General features: G+C 40.3%; 1 protein-coding gene across 4 annotated transcripts in view; it reads left to right on the top strand.

The window, feature by feature from the left end:
* The first annotated feature begins 4,153 nt into the window (after positions 1 to 4,153).
* Positions 4,154 to 21,736, top strand: part of PRMT3 (protein arginine methyltransferase 3) — a 63,795-nt gene continuing 46,212 nt past the window's right edge. For 3 of the 4 annotated variants that reach the window (XR_005829900.1, XM_040608449.1, XM_040608450.1), the window contains exons 1-8: positions 4,154 to 4,263; positions 4,376 to 4,499; positions 5,170 to 5,252; positions 6,557 to 6,606; positions 7,922 to 8,024; positions 9,909 to 10,062; positions 13,323 to 13,464; positions 16,539 to 16,604. Coding sequence is in view for 3 of the 4 variants with exons in the window: in XM_040608449.1 (XP_040464383.1) it covers positions 4,209 to 4,263; positions 4,376 to 4,499; positions 5,170 to 5,252; positions 6,557 to 6,606; positions 7,922 to 8,024; positions 9,909 to 10,062; positions 13,323 to 13,464; positions 16,539 to 16,604 (777 nt within the window). In the remaining variant the exon portion in view is untranslated. Of the gene's footprint in view, positions 4,264 to 4,375; positions 4,500 to 5,169; positions 5,253 to 6,556; positions 6,607 to 7,921; positions 8,025 to 9,908; positions 10,063 to 13,322; positions 13,465 to 16,538; positions 16,605 to 21,736 lie in introns of those variants that run through there. The other variant, XM_040608451.1, reaches the window with a different exon arrangement.

Genomic DNA, 21,736 nt, shown 5'->3' with positions numbered 1-21,736 from the left:
CAGCTATCAGCTGCAGATCTAGGCTTGCTTTCTCTCTCAGGCTTAAACCTAAATCTCCCTTCAGGGTGAGCCCTACACAGGGTCTCCTGGGCTTTGCCCTGACAAAAAATACCTCAGTCAGTTCAGAATTACATTACAGGGAAAATGGCCATCATTGTATGAAACTTTTAAGCTGACTGAGCGTGATGACTAAGCCTGTAAATTCTGCTTTTAATGACTTATTTTTCCTGGTGATAGGAATAGAAGATGTTTTTTGACTATATCTTGTTCCCTCTGTACACTAACTGGCACTCAAATTTTCTGATTTATGTTTCATTTATATCTTTCCAAGCCCTTAATTATTTTAATGGAGTCCAAATTCACCCTTCAGCTGAGAAGGTCATAAAGATGTAAGGAGATCGATCACTGGCATTAACAATGTTTTACTTGCAGTGATGCCCCTCTGCAAAATGTGTGGCTTGTGTACATCTCTCTGTTGCACCCATCACTTGCAGCTATGCTTTTCATTGCTGCGTGATGTTAGGAAGTGACAGCTTTGAGAGAACCTCCTTATTGCTGCACATCTGAAAGACTTAACGAAAAAAAAACTATCTGCTTTTAGATTGCTACAAAGAGTTTGCATCATTAATTTAATAAAAAATGCAGCAAGCTGGGCTGGGAGGACTGCGCGTAACAGGGTATTTGCGATCTTACTCTGTGCTTTTGGGAGTGTCATTCTCGGCACTCACATGTAGCAAGCTGGGATTAGTATCCAAGGAGTGTAGTGTAAAATTTCAGATGGTTTGGACTTTTAGATAGAAAACGCTTTTGAAAAATTGTCTTCAGTCTTGTGTTTCATGGTTCTGTACAGTTTTCTGTTCTATTGGTGACCTTGAGTGGTTAGAAGTGAAAAAAAAGTAAATCCAACTACATGACTGATTAAGAAGTTATTTGGTTTCTTAATATTAATTTTTAAAGGTTTTTTTTCTCTGTTCTCTAATATATTTTACATGGGGTAAAGTCACAGCCATTTAATAATAGTTTGCTAAAAAATGTTTCATTTGCTTCCTACACAACTGCTATTAACGTACTCTCTTTGCTTTTGAATAATGACAAGCACTGTGGTCACAGAAGAGTGACGCAGGTAGAGAGTAAAGTTGGCTTGGAAAGACAGATGAAACAAAGCCCACAAACGATATGTTGATACCATATTGAACAGCCTCCCCAGTGTTGTGTTTGCAGATCTGGAAAAAAAAGTTTGAAAATGCAGTACAAAATGGTAAATATTTGAAGTTTCTTCCCCTTGGCCCGGATTATGAAATAGTAATCCATTACATTGTAAATCTTCCTGTACCATGCAAATCCCTTTACAAGGATTAGGAGATGGTAACAAAGATGATCATATTTCAAGAGCTACCAGTTATACACTTCTGCTGCAGGATTTCATACAGTCTTCACCCAACATGCTACGTACACTGACCCAAATGAACAGGTGCTTTACATTTATTGAGAATCTTAGTTCACACAATAATAAAAAAGAAGATTTGGTTCCAAGTCTGTGCGGCACATTCAGTCTGTTGCTCTCTGCGTGGACTCAACAATAGCCAAGGGTGTGCAATGGAGCAAAGACTATGCAATCAGTGACCCCTTGCCCCTTCAGTGGGGGAGAATTTCAGTAAAACACAAAGAAGCTGCTGTTTCTGCTTTTGCTCCTATCAGCCCAGGCACTACTGACAGAGCTGTGGCTGTTAAATCTATTTCTGCGAATAGCCACTTGAACAACGGTAGAGGAAAAGCGTATTTCATCCTTCTGCATTGCTTCTGTTTCTTCCACAGGACCAGACCCTGCTTTAGGAGAATAAGTCAGAAGCATCTGACTTGCCTGGATTTCTTCTGTACACTAAGGGTGTGCAGCATTTTGCCAGCATTCTGCACTCATACAATGAATAGCACTGAGTCACTATGTAAGGGGAAAAAATTCATGCAGCGCATTGATTTACACCACAAGTAGCATTTGCAGAATCAGTGTTATATTGTTCTACCTGTAGAAGTAATTCTGAATGGATATGGAATTTAAAAGCAAACCACGAATAAGAATTTGTGAAGGTATCTGATTTAGTAGCTCTTAGATCCTTTTTCAAATCTGTCATTCTGGTCTTCTCTAACACCAGCTTCTGTATTTAGAGTTTTCATGTCCCTTTGGATTTGCTGATAACTAGGCAAGCCTAATCTGTTTAATTAGTACCATACTTAAAAGCCATCTTTGTTAGCTTTGAGAGATAGGAGGGTAAATGAACGGGAAAATTAAGCTACACGGGACAGGTTTACAAGTACAGATTAGAAATCAGAGATTGTAATCCAGACAAGCAAACTCAGACTTTCAGGGTTCCTTCTTGCATTCTGCAACCCCCTCCTTTTTTTTTTTTCTTACCAGTCAATTCTAATATCTGTATTTTTATATTCAGCAAAGACCACTGAATTTGCACTCTAAAAATGAGACTAGAATCTGACTCTTTGTTCCAACCCCTCTAGAAATGACCAAAAACTGCGATGATGATGATAATGCTGGTGGTCCCTCTGCAATTATCTGTCTTGTACTAACCAGCACTTGCTATCTCCATTTATGCTGAGTGCTACAACCAAGACCGAGTGCTGTTCCAGATTAAGCCTTTGTAAAATGAATCTAATGTAGAACAGCTTCTTATGAAAAACAAGACTGGAGATGAAAATGGAGGAGACTAGTGCCATGTCTGCTCTGGCATGTAGTGTGGTACAGCAAGTGTAGCAAAATATTTGGTGCTGAAAACCCAGTACCTGGGTGCTTCAAGATTTTAACTTTGGGCCAGCAGCTGCAGTTTTGCCCTGTGGCCTGCAGTCCTGGAGCAGCCTGGTAGTTTCTTTTGAAAAAGGGACTCACTCGATGCATTGTGAGACCATGGTGTGATGTGAAGCAAAGCATGGGGATTGGGGAGTTTTGTTTATCGGCTTCTAAAGGACACTTTGGATCTCCTGAAGTGCCAAGTCAGAGGCACCCTCACCTTGCTAACTGAATGGGTGAAGAAAAAAGGATTATTTTTAACTTACTCACAAATACCTGATTTGATCTAAAAGTACAAGATGCTATTTAAAAATGACTGTAACTCTTTGCAAGGCTGGATCATTTGTTTTGTTAATTTGACATACATTAATTCATGTATGACGCCTAAGCAGATGCAGTTATCTAACAGCAGTGAGGAGATATAGATTTCTTATGTATGTCATATTAGGAAATAAACTGTATTTGTTTGGTTATAAGACACTGCATGAACACGGTATTTAGCCATCTGATTCAGGCCAGCGCTTGCAGGATGGACAGCAGGCCTCTGTTCTCGCAGTTACATAAGGTAGTCAGGTTCAAGGCAAAACAGCTGTTTCAGTAGTTTTGGAAATATTTGTAGTAGCACAAATGTGAAAGTATCTGTACTTTGAGGGTACAAATTGGAAAAATTCTGGCTCTGACATTTTTTCCATCTCATCCCACTTAGGATCACCTTGCGAATCTGTGGAAAGGCACTGTTTGGTTCTGCAGAGATGGGGCCTTCTGTCAGGCACAAAATGAAGAGAACGAGGGAGATTTGATAACCCATCTAGAATGGCAACCAATACCTTCTTCAGATGATGACCCTCAAGCTTAGTTTTTCTACATATTTTTTGTTTAAAACCATTTCTTAACCTCTGCATCCAAATGAGGCCCTCCGTTACAAATGGCCGTGGCTAAACTTTGTTTAAAAGCTGATATGCATGTGTTGTTTCTTTTAACTCCCCCACTGCAACCACGCTATTTGGAAGGAAGAGACACCTGGCTGTCTGGCCAGCCGCCTGTCGAGCACTCAAATTATGATTTTGAGCTCCGAGGAGAAATAATCTCTTATATTTTTGGCTGGCGGAGGGTGTGACCCTTTTAACCATTCCTCTGGTTTTCGCTTCTGTGAGGCTAGCAGGACACCGAATGAACAGCGGAGGCCGCCTCGGCGAGGGGCCGGCGAGTGGCAGCGCGGCCGGCGGGGACGCTGCGAGCTCGCCGTGCCCCTCAGCGCAGCCCCCACAAGATGGCGCCGCCTCAGCCCCTCACAGCGGTGTGAACGATTACGTGCCGCCGCTGGCGGGAACCGCCAGGGCGCGCGCTAACGCCCTCGGGCCCGCCCCTGCGCGTTGATGTAGTGGGCGGGGCGGGCACCCGGAAGCGGCGCATGTGGGGCGGCGGCGGGGCCATGGGCTCTCGGGCGGCCGGCGCGGCTTCTGCAGGTGGGTACCGGGGCGGCTGCCGCCTCCTCCTCTTTCTCCCTTCCCCTGTCTCTCTTCCCCCACCCACCCAGCTGCGCTGGTCAGTAACGGTCCCCTGCTGTGGCCTCCACAGGGCCCGGCGGGCCGCCCTCCGAGGAGGAGATGCCCGAGCTGTCCGACGGCGAGGGGGCCTGGGAGGAGGAGGAGGAGGAAGGCGCTGCCGAGGGCCTGCAGACCCGCTGCCTCTTCTGTGACAGGTAGGGCGGCGGGGGCAGCCCCCCTGCCGCGGCGTGCTGGCCCTGGCCCTGCGCTCCCCGCCCGACGCGGGGCCCTCCCGGGGCACGGTCCCACCCGCGCAGCCCCGCGGGTAAGGGGGCGGGGCCCGGGCCGGGCCTGCGGGAGGGGCCGCCGCGGGGAGGCAGTAACGCGTGGTGTGCAACAGCGCTCTCCAGCCTGGGCTGGTGCAGGGCCTCTAGAGCCAAAGAGGTCTGTGGGAGTCAAGCAGAAAGCAGATAATCCTCCTCTCGAGTTCTCTGTCATCTTCTCCCATCGTTAGTAACTCGCTGTGAATTTTTATTTTCATGCAGCAGGTGTAGCTAGCCAGCTCCCCTCCTATATGTGTGGCCTGTAGATTTCAGGTTTAATGCTGTCGTTGCTTTCAAAGAGTTCATGAAAGTTAACCTCGTTTGTAGTTTTTTCCATCAAAATTTCTGTTTGTTACCTGTTGCTACAAAACAGTTTGCAAACAAGGTAGCAGCTTCTGTGTGAGGCATGAGAGTAAACAGGTGCCCGTTGGCAGTTTCTTAAAGGTAAAAATGATGTGTTCTGAACGTGTTGCTTAGTGGGTTGGAAAAGAGCATGTAAAATGCTTAAGAGTGTTATGGCTTCTAAACACGTTAATGCTGTGTATTTAATTGTTTCTTACAGGCTCTTTAGTTCTGCCGAATGCGTGTTCTCTCACTGCAAAACAGAGCATCAGTTCAGTATTTGTGATGTGGTCAAGAAACATGGTAAGTTTTTTTCACAACTTGCCATTTCCATTTGCGTATCGGCATTTTGTTTAAAAAAAATTGTGAAGATCAGCTTGTTTCTGACTTCCTGGTTGTAGCTGAAGATTCCAAGATTAAAAAAGATAAGCTATTGTAGGAAAACACTTACGTGTTATCTTTACATTGACCGTTTCCCATGTGCTTTATGTACTAGTAAAGCGCTTGACTAGTAACAAAAGTAAGATTGATCTCTGCTGGCTTGTGCTGAGTCCCCACTGCCTGTTTGATCAACCTGAGCCAGCCTACTGCAGGCTGGAGTAAGAGCTACTTACCTGATCAGTTGGGAACTCCTGTCTGACTAGTTGTAGTGTTGGGTCAGTAGCTTAACAGAGACCAAGAGGTCAAGTAACTGGGCTATACGGCTGGTGTCCTTTAAACGGCTGTTGGTAGTCTGGCTTTTTTACCCTCAGGTGATCATAGGAAGGCATACCCTACAGTGTCTGTTTCCTTCTTTCCAAGTGGAGCTTAAGGTTGGCTTTCACTTGAAGCTGTCGTATATTTAGGTCAAGGTGGTGACTGAAGAAGGGTACATATAGGAGGATGTATCTGAAGTGGGAGGGGGCTTTGAAAGAGTAAGGTAAGTACTGAACTGCTGAGCCTGAAATCCGTATCTTATAGCACATAGAAGAAAACTGGAAAGCAGCTGAATGGAAACAGTGTTGGAGAACTGCTATTTTAAGAGTGCACGCTAAAAAGGAGAGAGAGAAGAGGATGGGAATTATGTGAGGCATTTAAAAATCTGTATGTAAAATTGTAAGATTTGGTCTGGTTTCTGTCTAAAATCCAATGGAAGACATTTTGAGTCACCGTTCTTGAGGAGGCTACATAATTATATTTAAACTACTGTTACTGCTGAGCAAGGTGGCAGTTCTAGACCCATATTGGTGTGTATTCTTGATGAGTAGGGTAAGTTTAAAATTTAGTAAGTAGAAAGCTGAAAATATGAATAAAGGAGCACAGCAGCCTAAAATATCAGCAAGTCCTGGTGTATTTACTTGTCAGATGAATGAAATCCTTGTTCATAACCACGTTGGCATGTGTTCCATTCTTAATCTGCGGCAAATGTATTTGTCCTGAGGATGAGAATTTCCTAGTTGAATCCTAAGAAGAGAAATGTACATGGCAAACTCAAGATAGGAAGACTGCACTAGATAATGATGTACACTCCAAGGAGAAGCTTCCCAGCTGAACAAGTAATTAGTATTCAAGTAATCTTAAAATGTGTGTGGTTTGCTGTAACGCAAGCACTCTCTCTTTCTTTTCAGGACTTGATTTTTATGGATACATTAAACTAATAAACTTTACTAGATTAAAGGTAGGTGTGCCACGTTGCTTTTATGATCAGTGTTTGGAGAATGAGAAATCAAGATGCTGTGCTTCCAATTTGCCCATTTTTAGTAACTATATGAAATCTTGATTTCTTATTTCTAGAAATAAAATACATGGGAATTGAAATAGCTGTTGATTGGTTTATTTAAATGTGAAGTTGTTTTCATTTTAAATGTATTTAATTAACATGAGTTATATTGTTTCCAGAAGAGGATGTTTAGACTTGCAAAAAGCCTATGCTATGTAGTATCATGTTGTTCTGTTAATTCATCTCTGCCTTTGACTCTGCTGTCTTACACCAGCAATGGGTTCGCTTCTCGATAACTGAAGTTTCTCAGTCCTTGCCAGCGTGTTGGTATAAAAGACTCTTTACTGGGGATGTGAGCTGGCCAGACCCCTACTGCGCTGTTAGTAAGGTCTACACCTGCTCCCTTAGGTCACAGAACCTAAAATTAATCTCTGCTAAAAGGACACCAGATTGAAGAAAGCTGATGGGAACCTACAGTTGTTAGACCTAGACATATTTTTTATATTATGTGACTTTGAAATAATGTTCTTTGGTTGTTCAGGTTTAGACTTAATATCATCTTACCTAATTAATAATTTTTTACTTAAATTTTCAAATCCTGAATCCTCAAATAGATAGGGCATCACTAGCTATGCAAAGTAAATGCAGAAATAGAAAAACTGAAGTCCAGAACATGACCTATCCTTTCCTGACAAAGTATTTACTGGCTGGATGCAAACTGGAAAGAATATAGCATTCTTGACATTTGCCTCTACAGCGCTGTTTGTGTAAAAATACTTAGCATGATTCGTGTCTTGGTTTTGTTGATTAGCCCTATTGTAAGCTATGAGTCTGATAGTTAAGCATCTGGCTAAACTTAGTTCCTAATAGCAGTGTAATCCTAAAAGTGTTTTTCAATGTCAGTCTTATCTGCTGTGCTTTGCTGCTTGTACTGAATTCCTTGATCCTGTAGCTCTCTGGGCTTTGGGACCCAGACGAGCTCACAGGCGTAGTTTGATGCTGTTCTCTGGTCACCGTGGTTGCAGCGTCAGTACGCTAAGAAGGGTACTTGCTGTCAGAGCCAGGACGGAAGCCAGAAGCTCAGTTCTTAACTGTTCTTACTAGTTAAGAAAAGTAGTAGGCTTTCTCACCCTTTGCTACAAAACTTCTTTGATGCTACCCTATTTATTTCAGTAGGTGGAAGAACAGATCTTTGCCTTATTTTCTTGAATGAAAACGAAAGGCTGGTGTTCTTAAAGAAGTGTAGCTTACACGCTCTTCCCATTCTGTCTAGAAACCAACAGGAGCATATTTGAGTTCTCTCAGCAGCCCGCTGCCTTGGGAAGGAGAGGAATATTTGAAACCGGAGTTAAAAGATGATCTCCTGCTTCAGTTTGGTAAATAAATAAATACATTTCAGTATGACTGTGCTGAATTCTGGGTTGAATGTCATATTGACAGAGTTTGTCATACGAAGCATCATCACTATTATTTGGTTGGCTTACATACATGAGAAGGTCCACATGCTAGCTGAAATCATGACACAAAGTCATGCTCTGAAATTTTTACTCTGGGTTGGTTTTTCATGACTGAAATTTCCATAGCCCTGTCTTGTTATCTGCATCAACTTGTTGTAGATACGGTGTTCACAGCAGAGATGCTGTATGTAGTAATGAAGCAGGTTGAAGAGGCACTCCACCTAAGCTTCATTAGAAGATTTATGCAGCTTTTAAATGTAGGTATTTAAAATCAGATGCATTCATTTAAAAATGTATACTATAATGTCCTGGTTTTAGCTGGGACAGAGTTGGCTTTCTTCTTGGTAGCTGGTGCAGTGCCGTGTTTTGGATTTGGTGTGAGGATGATTTTGGTAACATACTGATGGAACTAGCCAAAGGGATATTCCATACCAGAAAATGTCATGCTGAGTTTATAAACAGGGGGGAGCCGATTGCTGCTCAGGGACTGGCTGGGCATCAGTCACCAGGGGGTGAGCAATTGTATTGTGCGTAACTTTTATTTTTTTGCTTCTCTTTGGATTTTATTCCTCTCCTTCCCTCTCCTTTTCATTATTATAATTTTATTTTTTCATATTATTTATTTTTATTAAATTGTTCTTATCTCAGCACTTGAGTTTTACATATTTTTCCTGATTATTCTCCCCGTCCCGAGCAGCTGTGTAGTACTTGCTTGCCGGCAGGGGTTAAACCACGATGTATAAGTAAGGAGCAAGTTATCTGCCATGTTGAAAATAATCTTGGTCTTTTATACAGGTTCTATTTTGGACCAACCTGGTGTAACATGCTGCATGTGCATAGAATTCTGCTTCTACAGTGGTTCTAAGTGAGCCCTGCTGCATGATAGCAGAAATAAAATGGTAGAGGACATTGGTTGGTTAGTTGAGGAATTTCACTGTATCAGCTCCTGCCTAATGTGTGCTTTTTGCCCAAGCTATAGGCTTTTGAGATGCTTTGAGGCACCATCACAGTTGCTGAAGTGTTATGGGGGTGATCTGAACCTCTGAAATCTTAAGTATCTGTGCTTTGTTTCAGTACCGTGGGCCAAATAGTCTTCCACGATTAAAAGGAGTAGATATATGTTTTTTAAATGAAGTCTTTTACCCAGTAAGCTGTCAGTAACTTCTTATTATAGCCAAAAACACAGTAGCACCCTTTTTTTTAATCTGCTGACATATATTGAAATCACCAGTTGGATTGAGCAAGAGATGAATGGGAAATAGTGCTGAGTCTGAGATTTGGTAGTTAAAAAGCATTGTTTCATCTAGATTTACTCTACTCATGCTCTTATAAAGCTTTTGAACACACAAAAGTCACAAAACCCTGAAGAATTAGTTTAAAAATTAAGAGTTAGTCTAATTATTTAAAAAAATGTTAAATTTCTATACCGTCTTGCTTTCTACCATCAGCATTATTTTTGGCCTCAGAATAACATAACTGGAAAAGTAGAGTATAGGACTGCAATTAACTTAATGACAGTCTAAACATAATGTTTTATTGATAAGCAAACACTGGTATTTAAAGAAGCCTGATTGCCTTGCTTTGTTAATTTATAGCTTGCTTCTAGCATACTTGCTTTTACTGAGTGGTGTTGGATTCTGCAGTTAGTCATCAAATTCAGTGATGCTACTTGTGAAACAGACTTGTACAAATCATCCAAACAGAGAAGTGGCAACACTGAAGCCACCATATGTTTATGAGCTGCTTTGAAGCAGTATGTGACTGATAGGTTTGTGGTTTTTTTTTTCCTCCCCATTTCTTCAGATATAGAAGACCTTTGTGAACCTGCAAACATTTTGCCTTGTAATGGTTTAAATGATAGCACAATGCTCCTTGAACAATTAAAACGTGCAGAACACAGAGCAAGACTTGCAGAAGCAGCCTTGGCTAGAGCACACGATGATCTTCAAAAAATGAAGTAAGTGTTTAAACTGAAGTTTTGGGGTTTATTTGATGTGTTCTAGGTGAGATGAGATGTTGATGTTTAAGGACCAATACGAATTCAAAGGAGAGGTAGAACATAACTATGGAAGTAAACTCGTGACTTGTGTTGGGACTGCAGGTTTGACTTTTATCTTGTAGATGATTAGTAAATGTCTTGTAGCTGATTAATAGAAACTGCACAAATTGAAAGAGCAAAGTATGCTTAAGGAATACTAAATAAGCACATGGCCCGGAAACATGTATTCTGCTTCAGACCACTCTTCGTTTTTCAGACACTTTTTTTCTACTAGTCCTTTTAGGTACGAATTTAAACATTGAAGACGTACACAATGGAGAAGAGAGAGGTGTTGACATTAAATACAGGACTTTAAGTGTGTTCAGAGATGCCTGCAAACAGTGGTTGTTAGTGGCAGATCAACTTAGAGTTTGCAGAAACCCTCATTGAAATTAATAAAACAACTTTTCAGTCTCAAGTGCGGGTTCTGTTAGTTAGGTTATTCAGTGCATCACAATCAGGACATCCCCATAGCTGTACATGCTACTTATAAATCTTGAAGTCTTCAAAATAGGGATTGATGATGCTGGATAAAATGGGAACGTAAACTTTTCATCTGGGCCACACAGGATGAAATCTTGTACAAACGTGTCATGTCAAGATCACGCTGATCGGGCATCAAGTAACTGAAACTGTATTTAAGTGAATTGCAAAAAATAATTGCATTCTTTTGTGGAAATGTAAAGCAGCAAAAACCTTGTTTTATGAAACAGATTTGAGGGCTCATTGTATGTTTTGAGAGTACATACTTCATGTTAGTAGTAACTAAGTGTACCAAAATAAATTCATGCATTCCAGTCCTATTGGCTGTGAACAACTACACATGTCAAAACCAAACAGTTTTGTCTTCAGTTGGATTTAGCTTACTGCAAATTGTACTTTATAGTGGACAGCACTTTTCTGATATATGTGTACATTATGCATTAGTTCATCATAAATAATAAGAATGAAAGAGTTTTGTGACCCTACTTGGAAAACTTGGGTTTTTTTCCTGTGTGTTGTCTTGTCTTATTCTTATGCTTATTTTCATTTAAAAGAAAGATCTTTTCAGGTCATCAGTAGTAATTTCTTTTCAGCTCTCTAAACTTTAATCAGGCTTGTATAGATTTCTTTTTGAGGTTAGTATATCAAATTGTCTGCTGTTGTAAAAGGGAGCCTTTAATTTTTCTTCATCAGTGCAGGCTTTTCAATTCAGCAGGGATTGGCTGGCAGCAAAAACAGCCAGATATAGACCTGATGAAGTAGCACAGTTTTAAATTATGGACAGATGAACCAGTTGCATTGTAGTAGTCTACATGCTGTATGTAATCGTAGTGATACTGATCTGTGCTGGAGGTTACTCCAGTGAAAGAGACCATCTATAGATGTTTTATTTCAGGTAAACCTCAAAGATAGCTTGAAAGTCTGATGTAGGGCAAGAATATTGTACAGGACCTTAATCTGTGGTAACCTGTTTTGTTTTCTGTCATGGAAATAGGTTTGTACTGTTATTTATCAGCTGACTTCAGCTTCTGGAGTCAAAAAGCTAGATCCAGGAGGTTTCTCATGCTATACCCATCTGCAGAACCTTCTTGGGAGACTAAGGAACTGTAACTTGAGTTACAACGTGGTTGCGTTATGCAGGTCCTGATCTCTAAGATGTGGAAAAAACACTTTAGGTTTTTTAATGACTACCTGTTCAGGATCAGTCATGCAGCACCCTAGAGGTTGTTGCCTCCTGAGCCTGGGAATAATAGTGTGAGGATACTCACTAGCTGAATATGAAATTATTTTTGCAGAAACATTTTTCCAAGTTTGCTAGACTGAGTAGACTTGTAGAATTATGAGAATTGGAAGGGGTACAAAGCCAAGGCAGGTAGTTGGAGGCCTAGATTTAAGAGCATGGCTTGTACATCCTGAATTTTTTAATCTCCCCTGGTTAGAGATTATGGCTTTTGGTTTTACTTAACATCTCTAGAGTTTGTTTGGTACTTGTGCTGCACTCATAGACTGGGGGAACTACTGCTTGAATCCTTTTTAACTGATTTTACATTTTAAATTGGGTTTAAATGTTACAGAAGGCTCATTATACTTAATTGTATCTATTTCATGTAAGTTTTAATATCATTTTGATACTTATCTAAAAGTAAGGAAAATGCAAACTGCTGTGGTCAAAAGCAATATTAAAAATAAGATCCAGACTTATTGACAAACTTACAATATGAATTGACAGACTAATATTGACAAACTTCTAATACGAATTCCTTTACCACCTTCTCTTCCCCATCCAAACTAGTTAAGCAGAGGTGTGTTTGAGGTGTCAGGACTGAAATAGTATTTTTGGTTTTGTTGTTCTATAAGGTTAGTATTGGTGATGAGAAGTTACCGACGGCTTCTATAATTAGGTTCCTATTTAAGAAAGCATGGCGGCTCCTGAAGGTCAGCTTTGGCTGTCTTGGAGCTATCTAGGATGCAAGTGGTGTTGACGTTGCACTGTAGACCATGGAGAAATACTGTCTGGTTGAAGCATGTATGCTTTTTCATTTCATTATGGCGATAGTATGAGCTGTTTGCTTGCCAACTTTTAATTGCGTTTTCATGATAAACCCCTTGATTTGTGTAGTTTGTCATCAAAACGGCTTTGAAAAACGAGACGTGAACATGCGTATTAGGAATGCAAGGCCGTGGAAGTGGAAAAATAAGCACCGTGAAATTCAAGGAATTGAAATTTAGCTCTGGTTTGTTTCCACCCAAACGCCTCAGCTGCAAAGCGCTGTCTTGTACCTTCCGCTAGTCACGCAGAATGGTGCGGTTTGTTAGTCTTAGGCTGTTTGTTGTGCTTGGTGTAAACCACGTGTTGTTTTGACTGCTGCGGTACTAGCTTTTGTACGAGCAAGTGCAACGTTGGTAACTCCTCCTTGAAACGAGAAACCCAGTCCAAATGTTGCACTGCCGGTATTTGCTGGCTGAAGGCAGACAGTAGGTATTGCAGGAGGGTGAGGGAAGGAGAACGGCAGTGCAGCAGCCGGGAGGAGCCGGCAGAGGGAAGATGTGCACGCTTAAATCCAGCCCCATTGTTGTCCAAGCCCCCGTGCAGGCTGGATTCCTCACCCCTTCAAGCCCCTTCTCCCCCCCTCCCCCCGCCTCTTTTTCACGGTCCCATAAACATGTCTCAAGGGCATATTTCAAATTGATTACAGACAATTTGCACAGGATTTTGTGATGAACGCAGATGTCAGGAGCAGCTCGTCATCCAGCGCCATTGCAGACCTTCAGGAGGATGAGGATGGTGTTTACTTCGGCTCCTATGGGCATTATGGGATACACGAAGAGATGCTAAAGGTTAGAAAGTCAACTGCATCTTAGTAGGACTAAAGAGGAAAGATGGAATGAAATGGGCTGTGTGCCCATAAATATACTGCAGAGCAGCTGCATTTTTAACCCTTTCTGTACATGATAGTTTTTTCTTAGGTGTTGGTTTGAGAGATCTTTTTTTCAGTTCTGTTTCCTTTGTATAAATTCTGTTTACAGGAAGCATTAGGAACATAAAATCATTTAATGTACAGATATGCTTGAAGATATATTACAGTATCTGTACCCCAACCTTACTTTGCCAAAAGCAGCTTTTCCCTGGGTGCTTAAGAGAAAGGATAAAACATGGTCTAGACAGTGAATATTTTTCTTGAGTTTATATTTTCCATAGGCAAACACATTTCTCAAATATTGTGGTTTCCTATTGCACTAGGTAAACAGAAGTTGTTGATATTTGTGTACAGTGCAGTGTGTTGATAATGTGACATTGAACAGCTGGAAAAATTGTATGCTCCTTTTATATCATGAGATAAAAAATAAATGCTTAAAACTCTTCAAAGGCAAACCTGTGTGTGTGCTTTTAACTTAAAAAAAAAAAGCCAACAAAACCAAAAAAACCCCACCACAAAACCTTACAGCTTATAATTGACATGTAAATCAAAATTGCTTAATGCTTCCTTTTGGAGAAAGTGTCATAGTTGTGACAATCAGAAAAGAGAGTTTTATCATTTCAAGGCATAAATAAATAAAATTCCTGCCTAATATGGAGATAGAATGTGGAGTTCTGAAGTGACGTTATCCATAGAGGTAGAATATAAGATTTTATGCTTTGTAAATAATCTAGTCGCCCCAATGTAGAAATATGCATGAATCTGTTTTAAGAGTAGTTATAAGCGTGAGGTCAGTTTGAAGAGGAAGGATTTTAAAGAAGCACAGAGATGTCTGCAGCAGTACGTTTTCCAAAATGTGTAATCTAGAGAAATATAATTTAAGTCTTGAAGATAAATAAAAATTATAAAAGTTTGGTTTTGCGGTTATATAAAGGTGTCGTTTGAGATGCTATAGGATGAAAAAACCTTTCAGTTTCCTAGTAAAGCTTATAATAATTCTGCATCTCTGAACAAGGAGATTGGTAGAGAAGAATATTGTATTGTTTTCAGGGGTTGTTTGTCAGAATGCTTTTAAGAAGCCTTTTAATGTTCCAAACATATGAAAACAATTGCTTTTTATCATGTGTGCATTGAGTTTTTTCCTATATGCTAAGTATTTGCTTTTTTTAATTACATTGGAATTTTTAAGGAAGCAGCCTTGCTGTCTGATTTTTAAGTCTGTTTCTGACAGTTTTGAAACCTTTTTTTCTTTATGCCTGGTAGTGGTACAGTAAAGTTTCAATTTGATTTTCTTTTGCTGCAAATACTTGAGAGGGTGAACGGTATTGTTACTTTACACTGGCCAAATGGCTCGTGTTTCCCTTGCTCTATTTTTATTGTTCAAGAATTTCTTGACTATCATCCTCATAAGTTTCCTTACCATTTTATTTAAAAACGAAACAAAAAAAGCATTACATTGAAATGGCTAGTGAGAGAATGGCTAGAGGTGCCTGAAGTGAGCGATGGTGCCTTACTCGAGCAGCAGTGCATATAGTAGCGACAGCAGCTAGAATTGTATTGATTAAGTTGGGGCAGTGCTGAGGCAGTGTGAGTGGGCAGGATGACTTTGCAGCTGACTGCTTTCTCGATTTGATGCTGAATATTCCAAATCTTTTATTTTTTAAAAAACTTTTTTTGGTTGTTTCAGCAAATCCTGTTACATACTGCAATAGAGGTGAAGTACTAAAAATAGTTGTTCTGAATATAGCATCATAGTAAGCCAGTATGTTTTTAAAGGATCCTCAATTTTTTTTATTCATTTAAGTTATGTGTACTTTTAAAGCACAGTTATCAGAAGTTATCCCTAAATATTTCTTTGGGGTCTCTGTGTGTGATAATTCTACTAAACTTGAAACTGAATTTCAGAATTTTCCAGCCTCAAAATAATTTGTCCCCAGAATTTTTATGAACATATCCTTTGTTCTCAGTCTCTGGGTTTGGTCGTCTTTTTTTATAATAACAAAGACTTTGTTCTTTCTCACTAGAGAAAATTTCTTTAGTGTCTGTATTGTTTCTAAAAATTCTTACCTGCCATAGTAGAAAATCACTAACTAAATATAAGCAGTTGGATTTTATACTATACAGTATTATTTATAGACTTGTCTCTACTAGATAAAAATGGCTTAAAATTTTTATTTTACTTTGCTTTAACACTTGAATTGCATTTGGTTGTATTTGGAATTGCTGTTGCAATTCCAAAACCTCTACTTGACTCTCAATTTGTGTACCTCCTGATGCATATTAAAATAATAGATGCTTTAATAGATTACCTTGCTGGTAGATTGAGCTATATTGCTTGCTTTCATATACTAAGATGCTATAAATGTTTAACTAAAACACCTGAAAACATTCCAGCTTCTCAGGTTGTGTTGTATTACAGTTAAGTTTGTTTATTATAGCAGACTTTCATAGAATGGGCTGTACAGCTTCAATTACTAGCTTGTTATCAGGTTTGCAAAATTGCAGTTGGTTTAGAAATAGGAAAAGTTAATTTGATCCATAACTTTTTTTGAAGGAATCTGTGTGTCACAGGAGTGTCAGAGAATGAAATGATACAAAACATTCTGAGCTCGTGACTCGAATTTTTACCATGGTATAGAAGGTTGCTATGTAGAGCTGATGCAGTGTTGCCGCTCTATTACTGCTGTTCCTGGAAAGTGGTGATAGAGGTATTAAGAACTTTGAAACATCCAAAATCAAGTGCAGCAGATCAGGGAACTGTAAGCTGCTTTCTTATTTTTGCTTCAGAGGTTTTAACTGGCTTCACTTGCAAAGACAATAAATTCTGAAAGAATATTGTACAGGAAGTGTTGTGATTGCAGAGCCCTTCTAAGTGCAGTAGCCACAAAAATACCTTTAGGCCAAGTTAAAAAGCAATTTTTTGAGCATTTTTGAACAGTATGCTTTACCTAAGTAGAAAAAGTGAATGCTTTTTTTTTATTCTTTAAATAATAGGATAAAGTGCGTACCGAAAGCTATCGTGACTTTATCTATCAAAACCCACATATCTTCAAGGACAAGGTAGGTAAAACAGCTCAGAAAATACAATCATTTCTGTGCTTTATTTTTTTTCTCAGGTGGTAGAAATCCTTCAGGTTGGCTGCTTTGTAGCTTTGGTAACAGAGTATCTCATTGACAAGATTTGATTTAATGTACTCCGGCTTTATTAGGTGCTAGAGTGCTATTCAACTGCTGGAGGGTGTGAAGTGCTGATAACAGAAGTGCTGATCGCTATTGTCATTGTTCTGTGTGCCATGTCGGGATGTTCATTAATTATGTTGGTGGGGATGAGCCTTGCTTGTCCAGTGTATGAAGTGGAATCTATCTTAGAGGGCCTTATTACCAGAATTTAAGTGAATTTTAATTTGTGCCTGATACAGTAAAAACATCCTAGAAACACTGTGTGATTGGAACTGGGGAAGAATTCATATGCAACTGATCTTTACTGAATTAATGTTTCGTCTCTCCAGACGAGGCGGTTATTATTAAGGGACTTCGAACCAGGAATGAGTGTTTCACTTGTGGCGAGGGGAGATGGCACTGACGTTTCTTTATGATCTTACTGTGGTTATGACCCCTGCACAGTTATGATGCTCTACTTGTCTTCTGTATTTCTGCTGGCTATTTCTGATGAGTTTGTTGTTTTGAGTTATGCTGTGCAGCCTTCTGTGCTGGGTTAGCTTTCCTCTGCTTAGTGTTTACTGTTCTTAAGCTGTGTATGGAGATTTTTTAAGGTGAAATCAGGATGGAAGGCAATCGATGTTGATTTTTTTATTTGGTTTTGATTGAGACTTTGCTAGTAAGAGGTAGTAGAAGGCTTCAGAATGGTTGTGGAAGTAATTAAAGTGCACCCATCTGCTAACTCTTCAGCTGGAAATTTTGCTAGATATGGTGCATGGTCCTTGCATGTCTTACCTTGGTTTTCTGTTGGTGACTGCAGCATAAAAGATACTAAGAAAAGAGCTTTCTTCTTTTTTTTGCTTTAATCCATGTCATAAGGCTGTTTCTACCGAACACTTCTAAGCTCTTGAATTATGAGAGAACAAGCAAGTGTTGTAGAAGCATAATGCTGCCAGGTACTTAAAAGATGAAGGTGACTGCATAGGTGGGTGGCACATCCAACAAAGCAGAAAGATCAATAAAGGAAAAAACTTCTGTAGGAGAAATTTATAGTCTCACAGCTGCCCCTAAAATTGATAACTGCTGGTTTTTGCAGGGCAGGGCTGTTCTCAAGTTACGTAGAATTACTGTCCTAGTGGAACAGTAATTTTTTCAGCATTTGTTGTATTTCCCCTCTGCTGTATGGGCATACTGGTAATATTCAAAACAAAACATGGATGAACTGTTACAGACAGTGTTGCTTCAGCCCCAACTGTAGATGCATTTGCTGAGGAAACAGAAAATGTGTGTGCTTACTCTCTATTATTTCACATGAAAGCATTCCACTTCTAAAGAAAAGCTTGTCTATTATTGCAACATCTACAAAATGGTTTCTGAACTTGGTGTTATTACAGCAGTGTCTTGATCAAGATTACCTCAAATTCATAGTATATTCAAGCCTGTCATAGTGTGTTGAAGTTCAGTGGAAGGGAAGATTCTCATTTGCTTTGACGTCCCATCTCACCTGCTTCCATCCAGGTTACTAACTTCTTAACTTAACCACCACTTAACTTCTGTGTCTGACGAAATGTTGATGCAGCTTTCACTTGGCACGCTGTTGTGGAGGATAAATGGGGTTTCTTTCAGAGATATAGCTTTGAAGTGACATGTTAGACTTCTGCTGAAGGAACTATTGAGATGTTTTGCTTAATTTATGTATTATATAATGGTCTCAGAACCATATTGATGAGTGAAACTTCTAAATTGAGAAATTAGCTGTTTTCCCTTAACGTCTGATTACACTTTAAAAAAAAACACCAACAAGCATGACTGATACCATATTTACTAGAACTCCCATATGGTATTCCTCCCTAGAAAATACATAGTGATGCTCTTTTTTTCCTGAAAGGACATTTGTGGTGTGGGCTGGGAGGAGCTTGTTCAGATAGCTTAATTGGTTGTACTATCTTTTGATGCATATCTGCAGTATCCAAAAGAGTATGATTGCATGGTAAGAGATGGTAACAGAATATGTAGGTTTATTGTACATACTTTATTTAGAACCAGCAGATTTGTTTGTTCTCTCTCAGCTTTCAAAAGAAATTCTTAAAACTTGAATAAGTTCTGATGGCTGCCTTCATTTTCAGCCTGTCAGATAAACTTGAGTTGGGATCAGGACAATTCAGATTACCTGGCAGGAGTAGTTAAGGTGGCCTTAATCAGTAAAAGGAAATACAATCAGTTTTACAGCAAGAGCAGTGTTTTGGTGGAAAAATAATTGGTTACTAAAGCACTATTGCCATGCTTAGCTTTTGTTGTAGAATAGACGTCTCAGGCAGGCATCAGTGTCATATTGAGGGGGGGAAATGAGTTTTTAAACATTGTTCCTCCTAGAAATTCATTGATGGACTTAATGTAATGAGCCAAATTACCTGACCTCCTGTTTTTTTGAATTTGAAGTAATTTTTTTCTGTTAATAAAAGTTAGAATATCAGTTTTGATTAGACTGCAGAGAAGGATGTGATACTGCAGTGTATTATGGTATAGTCAAATCGCCAGTCCAGCTGCTCCAGATCTCTGGTGAGAGGCCATATGCGATCACCGCAAGAGTCCGTTAGCTGTAGACCCTTGTCCTTAGGCTAATTGGCGATCATTCTGCTTGTCTTTTTGTTCCTCAGATGTGTTCAAGCTTGTACATTTTCTCTCCCTTGCCTTTTTCTCCACCCCATCCCCTGCCGAAGGCTAGATGTGTTCCATCTGGGTTTTTAAGTGACCAGGGCAGTTGTCCAAAGTGGTGTCTGTTTTGATTTTTTTCCAATTTCTGGTGATTGCTCTCTTTCATGCAACTGCACATCAAGATCATTTTTTCACAGGGGTTTTTTTTTGGCTCGAACTTTCAGTTTTCATGGCTCAGCAATTTTGTTAACTACCACGGGTAAAGTGTTAGAATAGATGATGTTGGGGGGTGTGAGATTTCAGCAGCTGTGAGAACATTGATTATTTTTTTAATTTTTTTTTTTTTCCTGGATCTAGAAGACTTCAGTCTAGGGATTTCTGTAGCCATTGTGTACTCATATATAACTCGTGAATGAGTTGTAGAATTGACTGCTATTGGAACGTAGCTGCAAAGAGTTGCAAGCAGAACTAGTAACTGTCTGCAACTTCCACAGCCAGCCTCTAAGGAAGATGCTGTAAAAATATTCATCACACTAATGTGGGGGTTTTTCAGTCTGATTCCAGATTGGAAGTTGCTTTGTGAAGACAGGTGGCAGTCAACTCCTCAGTCACTGCTTCCCAGTACACCAGAGCAGAAACTCCCTTAGACTAAGGATAAATGGCTTTTTTTGTTCATGCTGGCTCCAGAATCACTGCTCTGTATCCATCATTGGAACATAGAGAATTGTGTGCCAGGGAAGGCAAGCAGACTTAATGTGCAGAGCATTCAAGTATTTACTTTAGTGCTGTTTGTCAGGTGAAATTTAAAAGTCCGCATGCAATTTCTTGTTGTGCCAAAGCAAGAATGTTCTACAGCTGATACGCTAGAAGGTTTGTCAGTGGGGTTCATTATTGCCTTGAAACATTTTCTAAGATGGGGTTATAATTCTCAAGTATGGGGTTGATTACTGAGTGATGCTGCCTGTGGAAAAAAAAATTCATGACATGAAAGCTGTGAGGACAGGTTTTAGAACGCTGGATGCTGTGCTAAGGAGAGATGGTGAAATAAGTTTTCCTTTCTGATAATTGATTTTTATGATTAGTACTTCTGACTCAATGTCCTTGTTATCTTACAAGTGTTCTAGTAAATTGTGCTTACTCTGTTTAGGTTTGTGGTGTGAGAAAGGAAGTCTGTCTTTCCAGATCTGATTCTGTTAATGCTTGAATGCTATGCAGGATATGAGTGAATGTACTTAGTGCTTAGGGATTTTATTTTGATTTTTCTGGTTTCAGAACATTTTTGGGTTTAGTGCTTAGAATTTTTTAATGCCATTAGTAAAGCTTAATTATATGAAGTGGAAGTCTTAACAGTAAGATGGTCTGGCCAGTGCAACAAAACGCATCCTCAGCAGATGTGCAGGTGATGCAAAACTGGGAAGAGTGCTTGATACACCATGTGGTTGTGCTGCCATTCAGCAGGACCTCCACAGGCTGGAGAAATGGGCCAACTGGGTGCTGTGCGGAGGGCTTGGGGCAGTCAAAGGGCAACGCAGAACCATGCAGAGGGGAGGGAAGAACAACCCCACGCACCCACAGAGGCTGAGGGCCTGCTGCCTGACAAGCAGCTTTGCAGAGAAGAATTTGGGGGTCTGGTCAACACCAGGCGTTGACCACGAGCCAGCAGCGTGCACTGCTGTGGCAAAGGCAGCCAACCAGCTTCCTGGGCTGGGTTGGGAAGAAGGCTTGTCACCAGCAAGTCAAGAGAGATGCACCCTCTCTTGTCCCCCAGGGAGATGACTTCTAGGGTGCTGTGCCCAATCCTGGGTACCCCAGTGCGAGTCCAGTGAAAGACCACAAAGGTGATGAAGGGACTGGAGCATTTGTGATACAGGGAGAGGCTGAAAGAGCTGGGGTGGTTTTGTCTGGGGAAGAGAAGGCTCAGGGGACATCATCTCGGGGTGTGTACCTGCCTGGTGGTGGTGGGGAGGACAGGAGGTGGAGCCAGACTGTTCTCAGTGGCTCGCAGGGACTGGACAAGAAGTGACAGGCACAGGTTGAACTCCAGGCAGTTGCCTTTGAAGATCAGTATATGTTGGTGTTTTACTGTGAGGGCAATGGAGCAGTGGCACAGGTTGCCCGGAGAGCCTGTAGCCCTGGATGTACTCAGAAGCCATTTGGACGTGGTCCTGAGCAACTGGCTTCAGTGGACCCTGCTTTGAGCAGGGGGTTGCACTAAGCGGTCTCCAGAGGTCCTGTTCAACCTCAACAATTCTGTGTTTATGTGAAAACATAAAATATGAAACTCATAGCCTGAAAATCTACTGTAACACGTTCAAGATTAAAAGTGTCTGGTTTTAAGCTGTTGAGAAGTTTCCAGCAGTTAGAAGAAATATTAATGA

Source organism: Falco naumanni, chromosome 10, assembly GCF_017639655.2.
Source record: "Falco naumanni isolate bFalNau1 chromosome 10, bFalNau1.pat, whole genome shotgun sequence".
NCBI lineage: Eukaryota > Metazoa > Chordata > Aves > Falconiformes > Falconidae > Falco > Falco naumanni.
The sequence above is the reverse complement of the archived record's forward strand: the minus strand, read 5'-3'. Positions and strand labels throughout refer to the sequence as shown.